The sequence below is a fragment of the Pseudochaenichthys georgianus genome, chromosome 13, assembly GCF_902827115.2.
Source record: "Pseudochaenichthys georgianus chromosome 13, fPseGeo1.2, whole genome shotgun sequence".
NCBI classification, from domain to species: domain Eukaryota; kingdom Metazoa; phylum Chordata; class Actinopteri; order Perciformes; family Channichthyidae; genus Pseudochaenichthys; species Pseudochaenichthys georgianus.
This window is the reverse complement of record NC_047515.1, coordinates 39369061-39389719: the sequence shown is the minus strand read 5'-3', so window position 1 is coordinate 39389719 and position 20659 is coordinate 39369061. Positions and strand designations below refer to the sequence as shown.

The following is a 20659-nucleotide window of genomic DNA, read 5'->3' as shown; positions in this document are numbered from 1 at the left end:
GAAACACATTTAAGAGACTGATCACGTTTTGTTCTACGACATTAAATCCATCAGCAGCGACCCCACTGGTGATTTCTGAAGAGTTGACGTGTCTGAAAAACGATGGTTGTTAACAAGTGGCTGAATAGTACGGTGGCCCTGAAGTGCAAGACACCACAGCATTTCAGATTGAACGGAAAGGGTATTCCTTTAGGGAGAACACTTCTTGTTTATGATTGGACAGAGCCAGCCAGAGAAGCACTGCTGTGATTGGTTGTTTTTGCTGCCAGTCAATAAATGGCGCTTCATGATTGGTCAACGCCCGACAGCGCAATATGTCCCAACTGGTCCCAACCTTTATATATACAGTCTATGGTCCCAACACATCAGCTGTTAGCACACACTCTGAGCTCACCATATCTGTTCAGAAACTAGACAAAAGTTAAACAAGTACAAACCACAGACTGTCTATGTCATGGCGAATACAGTCGCTGCTTTATTTATGTCTGTATGACGTTGTTGTGAGCGTGGACGGAGCAGCTACAGGTTAGTTTAGCCTGATGGATCCGATTCCATTCAGAAAACACGCATTTTCAAAAGCTTTCCGCCTGCCGTCTTGTCTGCAGACTTGTCAAAGCGTTAATTCATGGTTTTTACTAACCGTTATCGGTACGTAGTTACTTCGGCATCACTTTGAAACGTGTATTACAATTAAATCACTGTCAAATATGTTCATTTTGTTGTAGTTGGTATCTCCCATTGGATATACATGGAGATAAGCCCCGCCCCCTCTCCAGCGCGTCTCGTTTGAATGACAGCATTGACAGGAGCAAACACAGCTGACAGCCGCGGTGAAACTCGAGCGATTAGAGCGATGCGAATATTGCGTAGTCTACCATAGTATTTACATGGAGATAAGCCCCTTACAAACCATGAATTAATAAAGCATTAATTCTGTGTTTACTCCTGTCATTCAAACAAGACGCTGCAGAGGGGGCGGGCCGTATCTCCATGTAAATCGGAATCGGCTCGATCAGGCTAAACTAACCTGTAGCTGCTCCGTCCACGCTCACAACAACGTCATACAGACATAAATAAAGCAGCGACTGTATTCGCCATGACACAGACAGTCTGTGGTTTGTATATGTTTAACTTTTGGCCAGTTTCTGAACAGATATGAGGAGCTGTGAGCTCTGAGTGTGTGCTAACAGATAACGGCTGATGTGTTGGGCCAATCACGAAGCGTAATTTCTTGACTGGCAGCAAAAACAACCAATCACAGCAGTGCTTCTATGGCTGGCTCTGTCCAATCATAAACAAGAAGTGTTCTCCCTAAAGGAATACCCTTTCCGTCCAATGTGAAATGCTGTGGTGTCTTGCACTTCAGGGCCACCGTAGAATAGGACTACAGAAGTTGTCGAGGTCGTTGTACGTCATTACACCGAACACGTAAACACTCCCGCTAAGTTCCCCCTGTTCTGCTTGAAAGCAAGTCCCTGCCTCCTGCAGACTGTTCAAACAAGCGCTTCAACTTGTACCATTTAGAATCTGTAGTTTTGAATATGGATCTTAAGTCGGCGTGACGTTGAAGCAGCGACCCTGCTGTAGTTCCTTTATAGCATAACGTTAGCATTTTGCTTCTGGGGACTAGATTTATGATTAGAAAATGATAAAAGTAGGATAGACATGTGGAGATTATCCAGCTGAACAAACCGTGATCTGTCTCTTAAATGTGTTTCAACCACATACCTTATTTCAGCTATTTTCCAAAATCCTATGGAGATTACTTCCGGGTTTTAGGACGGCACTCTTAAGAGATCGCACTGCAGCTCCACTCAAAAGAGTTATTCATGTTTATCTCCAGCAGAGGACGCTGTAGCATACTACATGTAACTGAGGAGGGGAGGAGGCTGTGTGTTTGTGTATGACAGTCACTGTTTTAGTATAGAGCATGTGACATAGGAGGTTCATATAAAGAGCTAGTGACTGCTGAGCAAATATTGACTTGAAATGAGAATGGCTTGGAGGCAAATAAGGACCCGAATGACACACACAGGGAAAAGGTGGACAACAGTTTGCAGTCTTGTATTTTTTAAAACCACAGAATACAAATGGCAGCTTCAGAAGACAAGCAGTTTAAAGAGGAGCGTGTGGGAGAGGGAATTTTGGAATTGTAGCCTTTGCAGACACGTATATAAAAACACAAGGAACGGGAACACTTCAAAAAGCTCAATAGGCCTCTTCAACTGGTGACTGCGCAAAATACACAGTGGAGATGCAAATATTTGCACTTGTGTTAAGCCCCTATGAAATCCTATAGGAACATAAGCAGTGTGGCCAGTATTACAACAGTAAAACCCTGGTGTTCAGGTCCAATATCCTTCTAATGTTATTCCTAATGAGTGGATCTGATAAGGATTCCAGTCTGTGGTGATGAGAGTTCACTTATGTCTAGTTTTGATGTCTTGCTTTTTCTGTGCTATCAATGCACCTACTATGGCAAATAGTAATAGTAATAGCTGATTGCCCAACATTCAGTTTGAAAAAGGGTAGTAGTTCAATGCTCTGGTACACAACAGATTCTTGCCTCATAAACGTAGGTTTGTTGTTGACATTCCACACAAATGAGTAACCAGAAATAACCCAGCGCGTATCAAATGTAAAATGAAGCTTTTTTTTCTTTTTTTAAAGTAGGTCAAAATAGTGATATGCTAAAAGTGGTGCTTAGAGCAAATGCTTCTAATCCGTCTGCAGTGGAGTGCTCAGTACACTTTAACATGTGACACCAGATGAATGAACACACACAGTATGGAAAGGCGAGCAGATGGTATGCATTACAATCTGACACAAACACAAATGGAAACATGACATGACAGAAAACATGGCCTTGTGTTGAGCCTAATTGTATATTCTCTAATACATGCATGGGTTTCAGAACACAAGCAAATGCCTTAGTGGTGTGGATGTGTGCAATGTGTCCGGTGAAGGGAGCTCGCTCTACCTGTATTCGAGGGTTGGAATTGGGCTTGAGGTGCTGAGGGGAAGCCACCTGAGGACCCAGAGGTGCTCCCGAACGCATCAAAATTAGCAAAGTTTGCATTTGCGTTGGCACTCTGTGCAGCTGAGGTGGAGTCAGGATGAGGTTCAGACACACGGGTGAACAAAAACAAAAAACACAATGAGAGGAAAACAATGGATTTATACATATCATGACAAATGGCATGGATGACAGACCGCAAATATAATGGATTAAGTGCTGATGTGAAAGACAAATCATAGAGTGGTGTCACATGACGATGAAATACGGCTTAAGAGGCGGGAAAGATAGTCGGATTTTCACCACCTCATTAGATTCCCTCTGCAGAGCCTATAACTCTAAATGTGTGTGTGTGTCGCACTAAACACAGATGTACAGTTGTGCTTGCTTTGTGGAGATCCACTTTTGTCGCAGCATTACGGATGAGTCTGTATGGCTCTTTTGTTGGGATGAGAGGACATTATCCTCCAACAGAAACAAACACCAATATCTCTAGGTACAGGCATTAGTTACCATGGAGATGTGCCTGTCCATAGACTATCCCATAATGTAGTTAGTGATTGTGAAATGTTACAGTTTCTGCATCTTAAACATCTGCCAGAGACTTTAAGAGGCGATGGATCAGTGTCTGTTTAATCACCTTAAGCATTTGAAATGTCTGAAACCAGAGCCCAGTCTGCTCTGATTGGTTAGCTGTCCGGCTCTGTTGTGATTGGTCAACCGTTTGGAAAGGTCGCATTCCCTTTTCATGCACAAAAACCACAGGAAAGGAAAAGTGCCAAAAAGCACAATGGGGCCGAATGTGACAGACACAACTTCCACATTTAGAAAGGCACACCCAACCCTAAATGATTGCTCAACTCCTGCACCCTGTCACAGATGTATGCGAGTCAAACAATCGGTCGTTTCCTTACTTGTGTGGCTGTTGAAATGTGCAAAGTTGGCAAAACTGGAGCTGGCTCCGGCGTTCATGTTGGGCGGGGCAGCGAAGATGTCTCCCCCCAGTTCACTGAGGAGGTCGAACCTCTTGTCGTGGAACGGCTGCTGCTGCTGGCTCTGTCCGCGGCTCACCACTGGAGACTGGAGTTAGAAATATGTATATGTTTGTCAGTAGGAATTAAGGTTTGATTGAACGACCTTCACTCGACTAAAGAAGAATCAGAATACCTTTATTCGTCCCACAGAGGGGACATGCACATTGTTACAGCAGAAAAGAGCCAAAGACAGCTTAATGTTACGAAGAAGCATACAAATAAAAATACAAAAATAAACTTTGAATATTAAAATTCACAATTACGAGTGTGTCTGTCACTATGTTTTCAATGTCTAAGTATTCATGTAAAAAGCAAGGAAAGATGAAATCAGTGTCAGTGGGTAGACTAAGACATTGATAACAATAAAACCCTTTAAAGGAATTCAAATACTCAAGTTGTTTCAAGTACATTTATCAAATGTTACCAGCCCTTCATGGGTTTCTGACAGCAGTAACAAATCCATCTAATCGGAGATACAGGGTCCCGCGATTCAATAAAGTCAGACTGAAGCATCCTTTGTGCTCCAGTCAATCCTCACAGTAAATACAGAGCTGCATCCCAGATCAAAGGCCCTTTGAGCATGTTTTCTCTCAGTGATTGTTATGTTAAATGTTTGTTGTTGTTTGTTATGTACTGTGTCCTGATATTTGTCCATGTTGATGTTACACATGAAGCTGCTATGATCAAAGTTACATTTCAGTCTTGATCTGACCATTAAAGTAATATCGTATGGTACGTACGCCGCATGAATCTCACCTGGTTAGGGGGGGGTGTTCTTGTTGAGGTGCAGGGAGGGGGCAGACTCCCCCAGCAGGGATTTGAGGGGTCTGACCTCGGGGTGCTGCTGGTGCTGCTGTTGGAGGAGCCGGAGATGGAAGCGTGGACGGGGGCCGCGGGCTTCGCCTGCTCTGGAGGAACGTGCCTGGGAAAGGGTGGGAGGGATACTTTAAAAATGTGTCCTGTCACATTTAATAGTTAGCTGTAAAAACATGTAATCGGTCTTCCGAGTAAAAATATAAAATAAATGTAACCTGATTACTTTGTGTAACTTTTGGATTACGTCAGTATCAAATGCAATATCATCAAGATGAATTTGACTTAATATTCTTATGTAAAACCACGGAACAATGTGACCTTGGAAAAGAAGAAACCAACATCTTTAGGATCCCAAATGTGTCGTGAAACATATTCAAGCAGCAGCCGATACACCAACAATGAAACACATGAGCACACACTACAGTTTTAAAAAGCAGAAGTGAAATCTGAGCTGACAGAAAATGCTTAGTGTTAGTTTAACACAGTTAATCAAATCAAGTTTTATTTATATAGCACATTTATAAACGATTTTTGGTGGAGCCAAAGTGCTGTACATATAATAAAAATAGCCTACAGTCGAGACACTTTACAGCAAATACAACAACACAGATTGTTCAGAATATCAGTATGAGAAAAACGACACTCTGTCCTCAGACCCTCTGTCCTCAGACCCTCTGTCCTCAGACCCTCTGTCCACAAACCCTCTGTCCTCAGACCCTCACATCGTACAAGGAAACACTTCCAGGGAAAACCCACAGTTTAAAGGGAACATGGGAGAAACCTCAGGGAGAGCAACAGAGGAGGGATCCCTCTCCCAGGAAGGACAGACGTGCAATAGATGCCGTGTGTAAATCCAAGAGATAATACATTTCACAGCATATAGACCGAATGTTAGGAAATGTGTCTGTAATGAGAAGATGAATCCACGAGGATGTGAGCTCACACACACTATTTTATGAACATATAGGTTCACCTACTGAATTAAAAACAGAACAAATGATCCAAAGAAAGTGAAAACCACAAAGCAGATTCAGGCAGTAGACGTATACATTCACACTTAAAAAGGTATTATCCTACAGAACAGAGAAGAGACATCATCTGATCCTTTTAACACCCGCTAGTAATCGGCCATTTTTAGACGTGTAGCAGTAATCTGATTTAAACAATTTTTATGTATGCAACTATTTTTGCATCCCGATTATGTATTCCCGTTGCATGTCATCCGTTACTCACCAAGCTTGACTACACTACAGGAAGCTGGCTAATGCCTGACGGAATAACAAGATGTGACATGATCGAGGGTTTTCAAAATAAGGCTGTGTACGGTCTTGTTAAGCATTTTGCAAATCCAAATGTGAAAACAGAGAAGGCTCATTTGGTTGGAAATGTGATTTGCAGCCAGCAGACAGGTCGGTGTTTCAGGAGAACGGTGTGTGTGAAAAGTAAAAAAAGCCAAATGGTGTCACGTTGAGACATGCCCTGCGCTTTACTCTAACGTCAGAGAATGAACAGTTAGAGCCCACAGAAGCAGAACGACCTTAACCAATGGGTGTAATAATGTAAACTGAACAAAAATATAAATGCAACACTTTTGTTTTTGCTCCCATTTTTCATGAGATGAACTCAAAGATCTAAAACATTTTCTACATACACAAAATAACCATTTCTCTCAAATATTGTTCACAAATCTGAAAAGAATCTGTGATAGTGAGCACTTCTCCTTTGCCGAGATAATCCATCCCACCTCACAGGTGTGGCATATCAAGATGCTGATTAGACAGCATGATTATTGCACAGGTGTGCCTTAGGCTGGCCACAATAAAAGGCCACTCTGAAACGTGCAGTTTTGCTTTATTGGGGGGGTCTGGGGGGGTCCGAAAACCAGGCAGTATCTGGTGTGAGGGGTAGGGGTAGGGTAATGTTGTGAATCGAGTGGCCTGTGTTCGTCGTCCATAACATACGCCTGCCCATACCATAACCCCACCACCACCATGGGCCACTCGATTCACAACATTACCCTAACCCTAACACCAGATACTGACTGGTTTTCGGACCCCCCCAGACCCCCCCCAATAAAGCAAAACTGCACGTTTCAGAGTGGCCTTTTATTGTGGCCAGCCTAAGGCACACCTGTGCAATAATCATGCTGTCTAATCAGCATCTTGATATGCCACGCCTGTGAGGTGGGATGGATTATCTCGGCAAAGGAGAAGTGCTCACTATCACAGATTTTTTCAGATTTGTGAACAATATTTGAGAGAAATGGTTATTTTGTGTTTATAGAAAATGTTTTAGATCTTTGAGTTCATCTCGTGAAAAATGGGAGCAAAAACAAAAGTGTTGCGTTTATATTTTTGTTCAGTGTATGTCGAAACAGTCTAATTGCTGAAACCAACAGTCAGATAGGGAATATTTAGTTTGATGAGGACCCCTCATTTGCATTTAACAGGCACTTGTTTGACTCCCCTTAGGCCATTCACAGTCACAACTGTACTAAACTTCATAAATGTTGAAGCACAATCATAACACTGAACAACAAGATCTCACACATGAAGCATCTTGACTGTCGTGACCTACATTGGGCTATCTGGTGGATAGCTGGAGGCTAAACGCTACGAGCTGCCTGTGAGACAAAGAAGAGCTAACGTGTCAGCGCGGTGCCAGAGGATCGTTCATATCTCACACTGCCAGATTGTAAAACTGACTTACCATCTCTTTTTCTCGTATTTCTCTTGAAGAAACTCCTTGACCTTCTGCGGTTCTCTGAAGTCTGGTACTGAGGTGGTTCTGTCATCATAGAGGCTCAGCCAGATCTGTTTACATACCTGGAAAACACACAGGGCAGCGGAACAGATGAGACGGAGAAATACATTTGTCAACATTCATATTTAAGCATTAAATCGTTAGTGAGAGAAGGAATTTAAAAGATATGCTACGGGTAAACAGAGATTATACAGTTAATCATCCATAGACCAGGGCTGCAGTGAACATATATGTCCATTAATGATTAGTTCTGCAGACTACTAGACTAACCTATGAGTTGTGTGTTCGATAAAATGTCCAGCAAAGTATCTCAACATAAAAAGAAATGATGTTTTTTAAAATGTGGCTTTTTTTTCAGTCCGATACTCAAAAGATGTTAAACTTTAATTTGAACTAGACTAGAAATCCCGCCCCAGCTCAACATATCCATGTCCGTCCTCGTAGACAATTGTATGAATTGTCATAAATAAGATCTTAAAAAGGTGGGGTAGGTAAAAGTGGAGAAACCAGCTCGAGTGCGCTAGAATTTCAAACTACGGAGCCGGAAAGAAATCTGCCCCTTCCTTCAGACTTCCTCACAGAGCCCCTCCTCCAACACACGAACGCGCACATGACCAATGAGGGCACGAGATAAGTTTGTGCACAGATGGAAGGCTGACAGGCAGGTAGGCCGTCCAGTTACTTTAGCGGGGCCGGCTCAGATGATTGGTCGTGCTTTTTACAGCGCCATGGCTTCCACTGATGACTTTTTTATGTATTTTTGTCAAAGCATTTAATATATTCATTGCTATCGGGACGTTAAGAGCATTCCATGGAATACAACAAGTGTTTCTGAAGTGAATTACCTACCCCACCTTTAAGTATAATTTGAACGAGACTAGAAATCCCACCCCAGCTCAACATATCCATGTCCGTCCTCGTAGACATTTGTATGAGTTGTCATAAATAAGACATGAATTCTTTAATTATGACAAAAAATGTGTTTTGACTCGAGGTCACAGTGAACTTCGAAAACCAAAATGCATTCAGGAGGTTTTGCTCAATTTAAAGAAATGACCTCCCGTAATGTTTACCCAGGGTGTATGCAGGAATCCTGAAGTCAGATGTAACCTTTAAAGACCCTTTCCATACATTTTAAGACCTCATCGCCACTTGGAGTTCTAACCGGTTACCTTGGCGACACACTTTACCTCACATTGACTATATACAGTATTGATTGTCCTTCCTCCTTATCTTCCAACCATTTGGACGCAGACTTGCATTTCCCCATAACGATGTTGTTTAACAACCGGCGGAAACGGACCTGTTTATGCGGTGCCGGCACGAACAAACTTCTTGGCCTCATGTTTGGAAACACAGGCTCGACACAGCTCTGATATGCAAAATCTGTCTCAGTCTAACCTTTCTCTGGCCTTTGGGTTTTTGAAAGCATTCCTAAAGTATTTGCCTAATCCTCTAAAGACAGATTTATAAGCTTCATGCGTGTGTGCCCTCGGTATAGGCTGCTGCATTGTAAATGAAGCTACTGTATGGTGCTACAAGGAAGTGTGACTCTTATGTTGCATATAAGCTTCTGCTGCTGCTGTTATTTCTTTAGCTGGATTTGCTGAACAGGCCAGCTTAGATTTTTTAATTAGTAAAATGTGCAAATGCTGAAAAATACAAAAGCCATGTGTCAAGCGCGCCCTGAGGAGAGGCAAAAGGCAACGTGTGGGCGGTAATATTTATGTAGCCGACATAAAGGACGTATGCATCAGCTCCAACCTTGAGTCTCCTGCCATGCCTCGGCTTTTAATAGTTTGTTCTCCCCAGGTGGCGTCGCTCTAATTTTATACCCCATTTACCAGAAATGACCCGTGAATGAGAATGCACGTGGGCTCCTCTGTGGAGAACACATTTGTGTTTGCTACTCTACTAAGTATTTATTCATTTGTATGCATTTAATGTGTGGGTAATTAACTCAAGTAGGTCATTGGAATTCAATGCCCCTTTTAATAGCAAGGCTGAAATTAAAAACTGAAATATGTGAGCAAGCAATTGACTACTTTTAATCCAACAGACGGAGCAATTTATAATCCTTGAGAGTTTCTCGGTCTGATGAACGTGTGAAAAACGACCATCCAGTTCTCCAGACCTTCTGTAATCCCAGAGATCTGGATCGGCTTTCTTCCCCGGCTTGTTGATAACTTTCTTTACTTCAATTCTACTTTTCTTTCAATCTCTAATCTTCATCCCCCCAATCCCCCATTTCTTCTTTCACTTGGATGAGGACTTCTATTTTTGTGGTTCTTTTCTGATTCGTTTTTAGACCCTCCAGAAAAACGCGATTCTGCGATCGCAGAAATTACCGCATAATCAGCAAAATGGCGCATATTTTTAAAAAGCCGCATATTTATCAAAAGGCCGCATAATCCCCGCATTTTTCCACACAAAGTTGAGAAAAAAAAAAGTGAACTCGTCTTGACCTGAAGTGATGATGATGATGCGCGACGTCATCAGCTCGCGCATCACAGAAGGTAAACAACACCGTAGAGTGAACGTGTGGAGCTCACACGAGAGTTTCTCTTCACCAAGATGAAAACATCTAATCCATCTCATTTACCGACGAACATCTCTGCTAAAGACCGGGCAAAGCAGTACCCCGATGTCTGTGGGGAAACTATTCTGCACCCCGTGCAACTGTGCATAAGAGAAGATCGACGGTGACGACCCACTTTGATTCACTCAAACATTCGAAAATGCTTTCTGCTGCTGCGGACAAGAAAGCCAAACAACTCACGTTCACCGAGGCATCGACCTCCAAAACCCTTTCGAGGGCTACAAGAAACGAAGTGAGTAGCCTACAAGATTGAAGCTGGTCAGATAACGAACGAGTAAATGAAAACAGAATGAGGCGGAGAAGTGTGTGTGTGTGTGTGTGTGTGTGTGTGGTGTGTGTGTGTGTGTGTGTGTGTGTGTGTGTGTGTGTGTGTGTGTGTGTGTGTGTGTGTGTGTGTGTGTGTGTGAGAGATAGAGTGTGATTAAAATAGCCCAATTGCTTTTACAATAAATAAACATTGATTGTGTTTAATTGAATAGTAAGGGGGTTTAACGTTAGTGGCAGGTTGTGTGTGAGAGAGAATAAATAAATAAGACAGCCCAATATTTATTTTTTCCGCATATTTCGCAACTTCCCGCAATTTCACCGCATAAAACCCTGCATGTTTGATCGCATAATCAAGGATTTTAGCCCGCGTTTTTCTGGAGGGTCTACCTTTTAAACCGTCTTTGAGCACTGGGAAAAGCGCTATATAAAAAAGTATGTATTTCAATCGGTATTATTATTTGTATTCTTGTTTGAGTTGGACAGGTAGTATATAGGGCTGCACGATATATCGTGTCGTGACGATAATCGAATGCGCGATATTCACATATATCTAATTTTTACGACGTGCGATATTAAGTAGGCAAATTAACTCAAACACGTCATGTTACAATTCTTTTGCTGCTTGCTACAAAAGGAAAACTCGCGCGGCTCTCATGTCAGGGGGACTTGAGTGAGTGACATGCAGGCTCTGCATGCACAGCAAACCACCAATCACAATCAAATCTCCAAAGCAAACGGACCCGGTGATTAAAGGTAAAAACACTGAATAAAGTAGTTGCATGTGTTTCTCAGTTCGGCGCTGCTAACCGAGCTAGCTCAGCTTGTTGCTCTGATAGCTTAAGATCCAGACGTCCGTGACTAAAATCCTTCATCCGGTTAAATATCGTTAAAAAAAAATACCAATTGTATAGCATTAAAGTTCAAGAAAGGATGGTTTGCGGACAAAAAAAAGCTGTCTTTTCTTAAATTCCTGTATTTTGTTCATATCGCAATATATAATCGTAGGGGGAACAAATATATATCGTAATATCAGTTTTTTCCAATATCGTGCAGCCCTAGTAGTATACAATGAATATTGACTGAAGCAGGTGTCTGATGCGGGCCTTTGATGAGGACTGTGAAGCTCAACCAAGCAGCTTTAATCAAACCCAGAAAACTAAATGTCTGAATAGAGCTGCAGGGTTTTATCACAACTCGCTGCGGGGAAGCTAGACTAAAGGTTACTATAAAACATTGATCAAACAGCTTTAGATAGACAAGACACTAGCATGATTGTGATGATTTGCATACCCTCAAAAGCAGCAGGAGAGCTGACCTCAATCATAACAACTTTAACAGGAAGTTCAGTCACCATCACGCTTTACCTCATTGCCGTGTTTCTGTAAGTACTCGATTTCCTGTTGTGTAAAAGTTGTCATGGAGATGGACTTGACTCTGTGGGGTGGATTCAGTCCTCGTCTGTAGGTGGAGAAAATTGAAAAGGGGTTAATTTAAAGACATCATGGACACAATCCAGATCCCACCTCTTAGGGTTAGGATGTTTAATAGGCAACGAGCTGCTGGTTGGAAAACATTGAATGGAAAGATTCTGACAACATGCATTTTTCAATTCATGACAACTGTAGCCTTTGATAAAACACACCCCTCGTAAAGCTTAAAGTCACACATTATTAGGCTTTGAGGGACGGGTCTTTAAAAGCCCATGGGTGACGTCACTGAGACTTTGTCCATATTTGATATATATTATAGTCTTGTCAGAATAGGAACAAGCCTACTTTATATATCCTGAAGGAAAGTGGGTTTTGTGACATTTTCTCCATTTAAGAATGAAATAATACAAATATAAATAAATAAATAAGAATGTGCACAAAAAATAACATTAATCAAATAATTGTATATCTATTATTCATTTTAAGATATTTATTTAGACATGGAAATTGAAAGTAAAATGTCCAATACAATCTAATTGAAAAGTATGTATATAAATGTAAGCAGTTGAAGAAAAACTGTTCACCTAGTGTTACAATGTATTTATGTTTGGTGACATTTTCTCCATTTTGAATGCACACACAAATTAATAATTGTATTAACATAGAAAGGCAAATTAAAATGTTCATAAAATATACAATTAAATGAAAGATTTAAAGTAAAACTGTGCACTTTGTACTCCTATATTATATACAGTATAACATGTATACAACAATATGTATACCTATGCTACTATACCATGTTAAGGCCAACATGTACAAAACTAAAGATTTAGACGTTTCACATAAAAGCAAGACCTCCCTAAAATGACCACGGTGTAAAAACGGATGCTTTATGTTCAGATTGTCTGAGTTATTGTAGGGTGAGTTATTGCTAAGTGCTCTTTCCTAGATTTAATTATTTTCGTTTGTGCTTGCCTAGCTTGAACCCTCCAAGGTTGTGTGGTGGCGGAGTAATCCAGAAATAATTTAAGAAATGGCTAAATTCACTTCACTACTCACTCACGGTCACTTTTTGTTGCTGAGCTCCTGAAAACCTCCTGAGCCGGAGAGTGTGTTGTATTTCAATGACAACCACCAACTGTGAGTGTCTTTAGCTACGTTTTAAACAGCTTTCCTAACAGGCTGAACTTCAATTTTGCCTTTCCCCTTTTATGAGGTGAAATCTTACGGCACCTTTGGCCTATCCTCAAGGCAGCCCAGAGAACCGTGTCACCCACTTTGAGAACTACTTTTCTAGGAAACGGGATCCACAGTGTCACGATTACAAACACAATGTAATACACAAAAAGGAGTCCGATCCAAAAGGCAGGGAAATACGAGAAGAGATGCTAAATTATTCACCGCTGTTCGCCCTACAGCACATGTTCTCATCTCTACTCATTCTTTACACATCCAGCAAACAGCTGACAGGTACACAGTGTTACAAACCATTGATGCCTCAATTCACATTGAAAAATACAAGACAGAAAAAAAAGGTATATAGTTATACAAGGACAAGAGCATCCAGGCTTTTATAGGAAAGTGTTCCATATGTCCCTTTCTAATAATGTAGTAGATCAATGGGAACGTATGGCTATTTCTAAGGGGAAGACCTAATTAACTTGTTATGCCGCAAGGACTACATAGACATAATGGAAAACACTTCAATGTGACGCTTTCTTACGATATACAAATACAGTTATCTGCTTACTGGACCTCCCATTGAAATAAAAAAAGGGTTAACTACATAAATCAACTAAAGACAGATTATTGACATTTTAAATGAAAACATTCAAATTTGCCAATTATGGCCTCAGTGACGTCAAATCGGCGGCGGACCCACAGAAAGTTGCAATCAGAAACAATGCCTGATGTATTTTGGACGTAACCTTGTCTTTGTTTACATTAGCAAGACTCGCCAACACTCGGAGCTGACCTGTGCTGTAGAGCAGGGGTTCCCAACCTTTATTGTGCCAAGGACCGGCACATACATAAACAAATAAATAATCGCCCGGTTGTCAATTTTAACTGATTTTAATATTTACTCACCAGCAGGTAGCAACAGTGACTAATTGTATGCAACAGCCTGAACAAATACTAGAACAATATGCATCCAAAACATATTAACAACGTTAAAAAAAAAGAACCGGTGTTTCTCGGAAAAACAGAAAACCGACGTTATTCCGTTTTTAAACCAAAATGGGAAAACGGATAAATCAACGTTTTGGTTTTGTTTGTATGATTTACGGATAATCCAGTGTGTGTGTGTGGGTGTGTGTGTGTGTGTGTGTGTCACTGGCATTTGTTTTCAGAAGATATGACATCTCCGTCATAAAACGAGTAATAATCGGGCAGTTTGATATGTGTCGATGTGTGTGTGTGTGTGTGTGTGTGTGTGTGTGTATATAGAGGTGTGTGTAGTTAACACGTAGCGGCCTGCAGTCACTCTTAAGCTGTTCTGAAGAAGGTAAACACAGCGAAGGCGGTGCGTAAAAAGGCACAGCTCTCGGAGCCTCCTGATGCTGCAGCCATTTCATGAAGTGAAGGAGGCTTTCCTTCCATAGAACAGCTGTGGCAGCAGATACCGTGAGAGTCCCGGACATGAATTCATAGATCAAGGCAGACTGGTTTACAGACTCTCCTATGTTGCCAATCCGGTGCTTAAACAAATAGCTCTACACCCCTGGCCGACATGTCCTTAAAATGAAGTCGGAGTTTGAAATATATCTCAAATAATGTATGCACTGCGTTTTCCCCACATACACATAACAGTCTGCAATGAAATGGTTGTCTCCTGCGCGCTCCTCTTCCTACTAGGGATGGGAACGATTAATCCAATATTCAAAATTATTCAGGTATTCGAATATGAGTTATGAATATTTTTTATTTATTTTTTGGGAGAGGTGCCTAAGTTGATTACATATTATCAAATGGAATAATTCAATGTATACGACAGTGCCATAGTTAAATGGGTTAGGTCTAAAGGTGTGCAGAGCTGCAGGTGCTGATCTCTCTCCGGTTATACTTCACTCGCGTTTATGTCCAAATCCATCAGATCTAGTTCTAGCTAATGATATGGCTGCTGCCCCTCCAGATCACGCAGACTCAAACCTCATCTTATGCCCACATCCCAGCTGAGAGGGTCTTCTCTACAGCTGGCCTGATTGTGTATCGCCTCCACACCCGCCTCTCCCCTGAGTAGAAGAATGAGTATTGAAGAGCTGCATTCTGTGCACAGGCCCGGTTACAGGTTGTTGATCTCTGTTGTAATAGGGTGACGTTACCCTAACCCGTTTTGTTGTTCGTGTTTGATCCGTCTTTAATTTCAAAACCAAGTTATGTTTTAAGCGTGAAAGCTGTAGGCCTATAGCTGTCAACTGTTCAAACTGTGATCACCAGTTCAATACATTTGACAAATTCGTCTTGGTTTCTTTACTTATTTGAACATGTATCTATTTATCTTTCAAATGTTTGTAAAATCCTTTTCCACTTTTTTTTTTTTTAAATAATAGGATATGTACATTTCGGTTAACCGGTTAACTTTTTTTTTGGGGGTCGAATATTCGAATATACATTTGCTTTCAAATTCCCATCCCTACTTCCTACTTGGCGCACCGGTAACTTTCTCGTGCGCACGAGAGGCTAGACCTTAGGCTGAGCTGCCGAATCTCTCGGAACATCATAAAAGCCATTTTCAACTGTTTTCTGGGGAAAGTTTAACGAGGCTACTGGATGAAATAATATGACTGGTATAGGTGCGAAAAAACATGATAAAATATTTTTATATATTTATAATTCTGCAAATATTACTCGGCTATTTCGCGGCCCAGTAGCGGTCCGTGGCCGGGGGTTGGGAACCCCTGCTGTAGGGCACTTGTGTTTAAAAAGCAGGAAATAAAAAAAAGGAACTCCCCTTGTGATAAACCCGTGAGAGAAAAAGCATTTGAGCTCCAAACTGTTTCAGAAATAATCCTTGATGTGGTTTAGAACAGGATGGTGTTTTATCACAGCAGAATTTAACTTTATCTCCGGTAGAATTCTGATCAGGCATTAGCTCCGCCTCCTCTTTTTAAGGGGCTGCAAAAGAGGGGTATGAGCAGTAGCATGGCTACAATGGGGGATCTGTTTGGTACGTTAAGCAAAACACTTCACAGACATGTTTTGTATAAGTATGGCCCTACAATATATTTTTCAAATATAGCATGATAGGTCCACTTTAAGTTTTCAATGTCAGAAGCAAATGTATCAAAAGCAAGAAGCCATATAGAAGTAAACCTATCTGAAGATATCTAAAGACAGAGTATCTCTGTGTTTGAGTTAACATGTGTGTTTCAGCACGAGGTGATCGTCTAGTGTGCCATGAATATGAATATAGGTCAGATGCAAGGAGAAACCTCCATAGCCCCAAGGTTTAGATTTGATGACAGCATTTCTACCCAGTTTTCCTATAATGGATTTTTTTGATGATAATATAATGTTTTTTTAATGAACTGTGGCAATGATATAGAACTAGGAGTGCACTCAAACAGCGCACATGTTGCATTGCAGTGTTGATAAAATACTTTTTTCTGGGTATATTTGAGTATCCGCCGTATATCTTTGGGACCACTTTAAAAATTGAATAGGGTTTTTTTTTTGTAATCCTGCCGAGATGAGTTTACAACATCATTTCTGTGAACCTCGTTTCGTTTCAAAATCTCTCTCAACTTTTAAAAAGTCTTATCTACAAGCAGATGTTGCAAAAAGGGACTCATCTTATTATCAGGGCGGTCTCTCATCCAGCTGATAACGTGTACAATAAAACTGTCAGCAACACTATGTCACGGTCCAACAGTCCCACACACTCCCCGTCTCTGCTGCCAAAAAAAGCCATTTAATTGTGACAGTTTCAGTGACGGCAGACTTGGCGAGATTTAAATATCAACAGTGATTATTAATCAGATAAAATAAAGAATGTTTATAATGGTGGATAACATCGCAACACTGTAGTGTATTTATATAGAACCTTTCAACACAAGGAAATTCAAAGTGCTTCACAGAAAAGAAAGACATTAAGGAAATAGTCATTAAAAAGCAAAGATAATAAAATAAACATTAAAAGTTAAAGGGGACCTATCGTGCAAAATGCACTTTTTGATGTCTTTTATACATAAATGTGTCCCCGGTGTGTCAGGGAACACAGTGTCGGAAAACAAAACCCTCTCTTTTCCTCCGTACCCACATCTCAAAAATAAAGAAGGGGGGTGCCAACAAGCAGATCCAGAATTTCCGCTCCTATTACTTCATTGGCGACATCCGGCACACGCGACACGTCCCAACCCATCGTCTCCGGCACACGCGACACGTCCCAACCCATCGTCTCCGGCACACGCGACACGTCCCAACCCATCGTCTCCGGCACACGCGACACGTCCCAACCCATCGTCTCCGTATACAGTCGCAGCTGTGTGTCTGTGTATTCAGCAGGATGTCTGCTGGAGGCTTAGAGTAAAGTTGTTCTATATATATATATATATATATATATATATATATATATATATAATTAGGGATGCACGATAATTATCGATCCGATATTAGGAATTATGACGTCATCCCGATAAACCGATACCAGTATTAATAGCCCCGATAATATACAATATATTTTTGGGGTAAAAAAGAAAAAAATACTGCGGTGTGGGTGGATTGGGATGAGGGGCGCTTGATTTTCACTCGGCTCCTCCCGTTTTGCCAGTACTGTGGTGTTAGTGGTTTAGGAAGAGGGGAGTTCTTCACAAATCCAGCGCTCCCCAATACATCGAACCTGATCAGTCACCTGAAACATCGCCATCGCTACGATGGTGTGTTAAAAGCGTACGAAGACAATAATACAATACAAAGTGTGTGTGTGCGCACGCGCGCTGGAGCGATGTGCAACTCAAGGCATATGCTCGAACCGGAGCTGCAATCATGTTGCACTATCCGTGCTGACTTCTCCTACAATGTCCCGCTGTCTGCTTCCTGCATCAAGTCAAGTGCTCGGCGCAGTTGTGGCGAAATGTCGCTCCTCTGTTTTCATTTAAACAGCTCCTTATATCCGTTAGCGCAGCTAGCTAGCACCAGATGCTACACCCCACACACACACACACACACACACACACACACACACACACACACACACACACACACACACACACACACACACACACACACACACACACACACACACACACACACACACACACACACACACACACACACACACACACACACACACACACACACACAACACACACACACACACACACACACACACACACACACACACACACACACACACACACACACACACACACACCACACACACACACACACACACACACACACACACACACACACACACACACACACACACACAACACACACACACACACACACACACACACACACACACACACACACAGCCGGTGAGGAGGTGTGGAAGTGTGGCACAAGCGAGCGGCAGGAGCGGGGCTGTCAGCATCAGCTTGTAGATGGTATTTTAAACTCGGTGCGCTCTGAAACTACGGGGCGGCCGAGGAAAAAAAATACACATGCGTTAATCGCGTTAAAATAATTAGTGGCGTAAATCTTTTTTTATTATCGGTTATCGGTATCGGTCTTGAGAAGCAGGAAGTTATCGGTATCTGTATCGGTTTCAAAAACCCAATATCGTGCATCCCTATATATAATCCATATAATGACACTGTTCTAGCGGTAAACACTTAAGAAAGAACATGTCGGGCTATGTGCTGTATCAGAAACAATGCGCGGCGTGTTTTGGGAGTAATATGCCATGTGTTTACATTAGCAAGCATGCTAACACTCAGAGCTAACCATGGAGCTAACACTGTAGGCTACTGGAGAGAATATGTGTAACGTAATGTCCTCGTGGTAAACCCTGCGAGAGAGAAAGGTTTGAGCTCCATACTGTTTCAGAAATAAAGCTTGAAGTGGTTAGGAGCATAACACGGCATTTAATCACCGCAGCGTTTAGCTGAGATCTCCCGGTAGCAGGGGAAAGCTGCGTGACGCTACAAAGGGGGGGTGGCTAGCAGCAGAATCCGCCTGTTTGCAACAGGGCTGCAAAAGAGGGGTATGAGCAGTGTGAGGCATGGCTACAATGGGTGATCCGTTTGGTATTTTAAGCAAAAAACTTCACAGACATGTTTTGTATAGGTATGGCCCTACTATACATTTTTTTTAAATACAGCATAATAGGTCCACTTTAAAATACTTGAATAAAAGTTATAGTGCAGTGTAAGGATATGAATAGTTCAATTAAAAGCAGCGGCAAAAAGAAAAGTCTTCAGCCTGGATTGAAAAGTAGAAATCAACAATGTCTAACGATTGATTTGAACCTCTGCTCAGACCTTGTTGCCAAATTCATCTATTTTCAGATCATGTCTACTCGGGAGCAAAGGGTATCAGAAAATAGCCTCACATATTGCACGGTAAAATAATTATGACCTCGTCGCTACTGTATTTTAGACCACAGAGTAATTTGTGTAATGTAACAGCTCCAGGGTGAGAGAAACTGGTAAGAGATGAGAGGCTATGCATCATCCTTCACTTTGCTGCTTTAACTACTGTATCTACACAAAGACTTGTTTTATACCATCTCCCACAACTTTAAGGTCACCTATTATGCAAAATCCACTTGTTCATGTCTTTTACATAACGAATATAATATATACCTCTGTGTAAAGAGATTCTGAACGTTTCAGGAAAAAACATTCTCTCACTTTTTGTCCTGATCCATTTATATAAAAATATATATATATATATAACACAATGCAGGAAAGGGAACACCCCAAGCAGCACAATAGGGCCCCTTTTAGTAAGTCCCTTTTCCCACAGTATGCAATTCTTTAGGTTACATGTGTCACTATCAAATCAGCATTAATGCCAAATTCAGACACTGCACATTTTACTGACCGTCCTTTAATCAGCGTTTCCGCCAGGGGGGCGTCTTGCCGTCATTTGACGTCATTATTCAGCTCGGGACGCCCTGAACTCGAGCCGAGGGCATCCAAAAAATATTAATAATTTGAGAGAAGATCGAGAGTTTTTATCGCTTGAAATAACGAAAAGGAAAAAGGACAAGGACATCCCTCTGTTGGAGGGGCAAAGGAGTCTGGTGGGATTCTTTTCGGAGTATTGAAGATCGTTTCCCCGACATCGAAGTTGCCTGCTACAGGACAACACGGAGCGAAGACAAGGGATAAAAAATTAAATTAAAAAAAAGATAAGGACGGCTCAAGTCAAGATTCACTTTCTCAGTTTCAAATGTTCAAGTCGAGGAATATATTCCAGGACGTTAAGTGTCGGTGGCGCCTCTCTTCTTCTGTCACGTCACCGTCGGAGCCCTGCTCACTTAGTAATACTTAGTTCAAGAGGGGTGACTTCCTGCTGTGGGCAACTCTCCAGAAAGAGACATTGTGAGCGGTGCTCCTCCTGGGAAGGCCTCCACCTTGATGAGGAATGTGTTTACATAGCGGATTCCAACTCCACCCATTAAACAACCACAAGTATGGGGGGGGGGGAGAGGGGTGTTATGTGGTAAGCAGTAGTCGTGCCCCTGCTATCACCCCTTGACATTTACAAGATTACTGCAAAAAAAAACTGCATATGAAAAAAGGAGCGGCAAACCACTTACTTAAATTAAAAATCCCTCACC

The 20659-nt window shown here is 41.7% G+C and overlaps 1 protein-coding gene across 4 annotated transcripts in view; it reads right to left on the bottom strand.

Moving 5' to 3' along the window:
- The window catches only part of agfg1a (ArfGAP with FG repeats 1a), a 36791-nt gene that overhangs the window by 11792 nt on the left and 4340 nt on the right, over positions 1-20659 (bottom strand). For 3 of the 4 annotated variants that reach the window (XM_034097433.2, XM_034097432.2, XM_034097434.2), the window contains exons 2-6: positions 11860-11953; positions 7576-7691; positions 4807-4972; positions 3931-4096; positions 2981-3100 (exon numbers count right to left, since the gene is read on the bottom strand). In XM_034097433.2, the coding sequence (XP_033953324.1) occupies positions 2981-3100; positions 3931-4096; positions 4807-4972; positions 7576-7691; positions 11860-11953 (662 nt within the window). The remainder of the gene's footprint in view (positions 1-2980; positions 3101-3930; positions 4097-4806; positions 4973-7575; positions 7692-11859; positions 11954-20659) is intronic. The other variant, XM_034097435.2, reaches the window with a different exon arrangement.